Consider the following 6,991-nt stretch of genomic DNA (forward strand, 5'->3'; position numbering starts at 1 on the left):
AAAAAAAAAAAAAAAAAAAAAAAAAAAAAAAAAGCTAGATAACTGTACCTAGCCAATTATTGAATTTGGTTTTCTTTATCATGAACCTTATATCAATCTTTTCTTCAAGCCCCTTCCATGGACCACAAATTACAAACCACAGCTGGGTGCTGTACAATTTTTTCAATTATTCTTTTATTAAATTACTTAGTATTTTTGCAGTGACGCCCATAAATTTTTAATGGGAAAAAAGAGGGCCTGGGAACCCCACAGACCAAAGCTCTTCCCGTTCATGAACACGCAACCCGAGTCAGGATTCTCCCCTGACGACCATCCCTGGGTCCCTGTACGATTTGGGAGAGACGCGGGACTGCGGGTCACTGCGCAGAGAAGAGACAGGACGCCTGGGGATTTGGCTGTCAGCGTAGCCGCCATCTTATTTCTGCAGGGGACTGAGGCCGAGCTGGGAAAGGAGAACTCCGGGCGCAGATTGTGGAGCTGACTGCGGGGAGGCCTGCGTCCCGCCACAACCGCTTCCCACCAGTTCCAACCAGCCCCCTCCCCTCTCTCGGGATGTCGGACTGGAATTCTTACCATTTCTAGGCTTCTAGGGGGTCCCGGCATCTTAGCTGTGGATCTCCAATACCTGCTGGTAACAGCGCCACAAACGCGGGGCCTCTAGGAGCAGAGGATACAGATCAGTGAAGACAGACCTGCAGCTCCAGCGGCAGCAAGAGACAAAGGCCCCGCCATATCCCGGAAGCCGCCCTTGTCCGCTCCAGCTGTGTGCCTGATTGGACAGTTCCCAGTCCAACGTCCCTGATTGGATAACGTTTAAGGCCCCGCCTAGTCAGACCCTGAGTGATAGAAGATGTGATCACACGCTGGACTGAAGAGTGACAGCTTAAGCTGCAGCCTTATCAGGCAGGGCTTCCTCCCTGAGCTGAGCCAGGCCCACCCCAGAGCATGCGAAAATTCTGTATCTGTTTTGCTCTCTCTCTTTTTCAACGTATTCAAAATGTGAACAAACATTTTTATATATATTAATAATACATAAAATTTTTGTTCAAGAGAAAATCAACTTTTACTTTAGTAATAATGTATTATCAGTACAAAAGCTAATTTAATAAACCGTTGTAAGTAAATCCATCAGCTGGGCGCGGTGACTCACGCCTGTAATCCCAGCACTTTCGATGGCCCAGGCGGGCGGATCACCTGAGGTCAGGAGTTCAAGACCAGTCTGACTAACATGGTGAAACCTCATCTCCACTAAAAATACAAAGTTAGCTAGGCGTAGAGGCATGTACCTGTAATCCCAGCTTCTCGGGAGGCTGAGGCAGGAGAACTGCTTGAACCCAGGAGGTGGTGGCTGCAGTGAGTGTAGATCGCGTCATTACACTCCAGCCTGGACAACAAGAGTGAAATTCTGTCTCAAAAAAATAAAAGTAAAAAAAAAATTAGCTGGGTATGGTGGCGCGTGCCTGTAATCCCAGCTTCTCAGGAGGCTGAGGCAGCAGAATTCCTTGAACCCTGGGGGCTGAGGTTGCAGTGAGTCAAGATCTTGCCATCGCACCCTAGCCTGGGCGACACAGCGAAACTTTGTCTCAAAAATAATCATAATAATAATAACAAAAATAAAGTCCATCGAATTTGTCTTTTTGACCATTCTAGATTTTTATACATATTTTATGATCTCTTATCATTTTTTATTTTTTATTTTTTGTCTAGACAAAGTCTAGCTCTGTCGCCCAAGCTGGAGTGCAGTGGCGCCATCTCGGCTCACTGTAACCTCTGCCTCCTGGGTTCAAGCGATTCTCCTGCCTCAGTTTCCCGAGTAGCTGGGATTACAGGCATGCATCACCAAACTCGGCTAATTTTTTGTATTTGTAGTAGAGACGGGGTTTCACTGTGTTGCCAAGCTGGTCACGAACTCTTGGCCTCAGGTAATCCACCCCTCTCAGCCTCCCAAATTACTAGGATTAAAGGCGTGAGCCATCGTGCCCGGCCATTTTTTAAGTTTTTATATTTTATTTTAATTTACATTATTTTTATGTTTTCAATTTGAAACAACCCCTAAGTAGTTTCAAAGTAGACAAAATGTTTCTAACTTTCTTCATCAAAAGCATATTTTGCTTTTGTTTATACACTTTCTTTTTTTATTTCCGGGAGAGAGGCTTGTTCTTTCACCTAGGCTGAAGTGCGGTGGCGCAAACTTGACTCACTGCAACCTCCGTCTCCCAGGTTCAAGCGAATCTCCAGCCTCAGCCTCTCAAGTAGCTGGGACTACAGGCGTAAGCCATCAGGCCCGGTTTATTTCCGTATTTTAAGTAGAGAATGGAATTTGCCTTGTTGCTCAGGTTGGTCTGGAACTCCTAAACTCGAAATGATCCGTCTACCCTGGCCTCCCAAAATGTTGGGATTACAGATGTGAGCACTTTGTTTATACACTCTCTACGAAAAATTGGTTTTCTTACACCTAGAAATCTTAGCTATGTATATATAAATTACATTAACCCTTAACAAACTAATTTTTAATGAAATCCCTAGAAAGTAATTTTGAACTGTTTTGTATCAATATTTGTAGATAAAAAATATTTTATGTTTTTTAATGTTTATTCAAATTTTCTGTTAAGTAACAGATCTAAATATAGTTAACTTTTCTATATCATGTTTAAAAAAAATTGTGGGCTGGGTGCAGTGGCTCACACCTGTATTCCCAGCATTTTGGGAGGCCGAGGTGGGTGGATCACGAGGTCAGGAGTTCGAGACCAGCCTGGCCAATATGGTGAAACCCCCATCTCCACTAATAAATACAAAAATTAGCTGGGCATGGTGGCGCGCACCTGTAGTCCCAGCTACTCGGAGGCTGAGGCAGGAGAATCGCTTGAACCTGACAGGCGGTGGTTGCAGTGAGTCAAGATCAGGTCACTGCACTCCAGCCTGGGTGACAGAGTGAGGCTCTGTCTCCAAAAAAAAGAGAAAAGATTGTGGTCACTCATAATGGTTCATGCTTATAATCCCAGCACTTTGGGAGGCCAAGAAATGAAGACTGCTTAAGCCCAGGAATTCGAGATCAGCCTAGGCAACACGGCAAAAACATGTATCTAAAAAAATACAAAAGTTAACTGAGCATGGTGGCCTGCACCTTTAGTACCAGCTATTCAGGAGGCTGAGGGAGGAGGATTGACTGAACCAAGGAGGTCAAGGCTGCAATGAGCCCTGATCAAGCCATTGCACTCTATTCTGGGTGACAGAGTGAGACCCCTTCTGAAAAATAAAAAATAAACCAAAAACAGCCAAAGCACAGAAAGTTAAACTTATGGGGTTTGGGGTTATTTTGTTTCTGTTTATTATTATTATTATTTCCGAAGTTTCTAAAGTACAGATGATGTTTGGTTACATGGATAAGTTCTTTTGTAGTGATTTCTAATATTTAGGTGCACTCATCTCCCAAGCAGTGTGCACTGTACCCAAAATGTAGTCTTTTATCCCTCACTCCTCTCCCACCCTTGCCACTGAGTACCCAGAGTCCATTTATATAATTCTTATGCCATTGCATTGTCATAGCTTAGTTCCCACTTATAAGTGAGAACATACAATGTTTGGTTTTTTATTTCTTAGTTAATTCACTTAGAATAATGGTCTTCAACTCCATTGAGGTTGCTGCAAATACTATTATTTTATTCCTAGTTATGACTGAGTAGCATTCATTGGTGTGTATATATGTATGTATATATACACACATATGTGTGTGGCATATGCCACATTTTCTTTTTCCACTCATCAGTTGATGGGCATTAATTAGGCTGCTTCCATTCTTTTGCAATTGCAAATTGTGCTGCTATAAACATGCATGTGCAAGTGTCTTATTCATATAATGACTTCTTTTTCTCCGTGTAGATACCCAGTAGTGGGATTGCTGAATCAAATGGTAGTTCTACTTTTAGTTTTTAATGAATCTCCATACTGTTTTCCATAGTGGTTGTACTAGTATACATTCCCACCAGCAGTGTAAAAGTATTCCCTTTTCACCGCAGCCATGACAACATGTATTATTTTTTGATGTTTTAATTATGGTTATTTTTGCAGGAATAAGGTGGTATCACATTGTGGTTTTGATTTGCATTTTCCTGATCATTAATCATTAGTAATGTTGAGTATTTTTATCAATGTTTTTTGGCCATTTGTATATCTTCTTTTGAGAGTTAATTAAGTCTCATCTGTCTTTGTTTCATGTTGCATGTGTTTTGGGGTTCTTGGTCATGTAGGCTTTGCCAAAGCCAATGTCTAGAAGAGTTTTTCCAGTATTATCTTCTACAATTTTTATAGTTTCAGGTCTTAACATTTTTGATCCATCTTGAGTTGATTTTTGTTTTGCTTAGTCTTACTTTATCTATGCAGGTTCTTTTTTGTTTCATATGAATTTTAGATGTTCTTAGTTATGTGAGGAAATTATGATGTTACCTTCATGGGAATTGTATTGAATTTGTAGCTCGCTTTTGGTAATATCATCATTTTTACAATACTAACCCTATCCCTCTATAAGCATGGGATGTGTTTTTATTTGTTTGTGTCATCTATGATACCTTTCAGCAATGTTTTATAGTTTTTCTTGTAAAGATCTTTCATGGCCTTCTTTAGGGATAATCCTAATTATTATTACTATTTTTTTGCAGCTGCTTTAAAAGAGGCTGAGTTCTTGATTTAAATATCAGTTTGGTTGCTATTGGTGTATACCAATGCCACTAATATGTGCACATTAATTTTGTATCCTAAAACTTTACTGAATTTATTTATCAGATCTAGATGCTTTTTGATGAGTATTTAGGGTTTCCTAATTAGATAAGTGTAACATCAGTGAACAGTGGCAATTTGACTACCTCTTTACCAACTTGGAGGCTCTTTATTTCTTTCTTTTCTCTAGTTGCTCTGGCTAGGACTTTCAGTACTATGTTGAATAGAAGTGATGAAAGTGGGCACTATTGTCTTGTTCCAGTTCTCAGAGGAAATGTTTCCAACTTTTTCCTGTTCAGTTTAATGTTGGCTGTGGGTTTGTTACAGACGGTTTTAAAAAAAAAATGAAGAGATTGATTCTGAGCCATATATGCGTGGCAATGGCCTATGACACAACTGTCAGGAGGTTCTGAGAACATGTGCCCAAGGTGGTCAGGGTAGAGCTTACTTTTATGTATTTTGGAATGAGACATCAATCGAATATTTTTTTTTTTTTTTGAGATGGAGTCTTGCTCTGTTGCCCAGATTGGAGTGCAGTGGCATGATCTGGTCTCACTGCAACCTCCGCCTCCCAGGTTCAAGAGATTCTTCTACCTCAGGCTCCCAAGTAGCTGGGACTACAGGTGCATGCCACCATGCCCGGCTAATTTTTTTGTATTTTCAGTAGGGACGGAGTTTCACCGTGTTAGCCAGGACCTGACCTCATGATCCGCCCACCTTGGCCTCCCAAAGTGCTGGCATTACAGGCGTGAGCCACTGTGCCTGGCCAATCACATACATTTAAAAAATGCACTGGTGGGCAGGTGCAGTGGTCTGAGCAACAGACCAACACTCTGTCTCAAAAATAAATACATACATACATACATACATACATACATTGGTTTGATTCAGAATGGTTGGACAACTCAAGCAGGGGGCTCTCAGGTAAATTTAAACATTTTCTGGTTGACAATTGGTGGAATTTATCTGAAGACTTGGGATCAACAAAAGGGAATTTTTAGGTTAAGGTAAAGAATTATGGAGACCAAGTTTTACTGTGCAGAGAAATCTCTCAGATAGCTGACTTCAGAGACAGAACAGGTTGTAAAATGTTTCTTATCAGACCTAAAAGGGTGGTTGGCTCTTAGTTGACTATCTCCTGGATGTGCACAGGAAGAAAGGAAAACAAAGGGGGAAGGAGATTCTCTACAGAATGTGAGTTTTTCCCACAAGAGACTTTGTGGGGCAATTTCCAGATATGGCAAGGAAATCTATTTTGAGTTTAAATACTTTTTTCTTGTCTCATAATGTTATGAGAGAGTTAGACTGAAAAGTAAGTCATGACATATAGGGTCAAATAAACTGCATCTGATGAGAATGTATGGTTTGTAGGGCATGATTCCCTATATCCCCTAGGTACAAATTTGGGCAAGATAAAAAATCAGAGGTCAGTCCTCAGTCCTCCTCTTGGCCAAAAAGCATTCCACAGAATGCATATGCAAGCTAACAGCAGCAGGTCCCATGGTACTAGGAAGGGTTCTTCCTAGAGTTGTCTGATCTGGTCATTAGGTGAGCTCCCACAATGCTAGGAAGGCTCATTTCTAGAATAGTCTGGTTGGTGGTAGTTTTAAATATTAGCAATTTGGATAATGCTATGAGGACATAGTCTGACCTGATGTAACAGTCAATTGTTTAAAGGGTGAGATGGAGTCAGGCCTAGGTTTAGTCTAAAATAAAAAATCTTGGATAAAATCTATTTTCTGAGCTATCGTGATGCAGGTCTTTAATTGTGCCTTTCCTTCTGCTGCATCCAGCATAACATCTTCAAAAAATATATAAAAAGATAGCAAGGATTAGGCACCCAAAAGGTTATACGTAGAGTCAGAGGGCAGTAAACAGCCTCTGTTTACTAACCAACCCAAAAACCACTGCATGCATCATCATACTTTTTGATCAGACTCACGATGTGTTTATCCTCCTTATAAAGGGTTATTTGGACCTTGTGATAAATCTTACTTGAGAATTGTGGGACCAACGTTAAATTAGAATTTAATAAATTTAACTTTTTTCCAGCCAATTTATCTCCATAGGTATAGCATCCTGAGGAGCGTATAAATTCAATGCAAGAAATGTCTCCTCGGTGTCTAAATTGTTATAGACTTGTTAACAGTAGACAAATCTATTTTTCCTCCGATTTTTGTATTGCACCATGTACTGGTATTTGGGAGAGAAAAGGTTTTGTCACAGAAGAAGTCATATAATTCTACAGTGTCAGTTTTCCCGTGGCAGGATTCCCTAT

General features: G+C 40.7%; 1 protein-coding gene across 1 annotated transcript in view; it reads right to left on the reverse strand.

The window, feature by feature from the left end:
- The window catches only part of LOC105532422 (zinc finger protein 254-like), a 51,814-nt gene extending 51,003 nt beyond the window's left edge, over positions 1–811 (reverse strand). The window contains 1 exon segment of the mRNA XM_011970593.1: positions 574–811. Within this exon segment, the coding sequence (XP_011825983.1) occupies positions 574–603 (30 nt within the window). The 5' untranslated portion in view covers positions 604–811.
- Between the last annotated feature and the right edge of the window lie 6,180 nt (positions 812–6,991).

This window comes from Mandrillus leucophaeus, unplaced genomic scaffold (genome assembly GCF_000951045.1).
Source record: "Mandrillus leucophaeus isolate KB7577 unplaced genomic scaffold, Mleu.le_1.0 Scaffold959, whole genome shotgun sequence".
Classification (NCBI taxonomy): Eukaryota; Metazoa; Chordata; class Mammalia; order Primates; family Cercopithecidae; genus Mandrillus; species Mandrillus leucophaeus.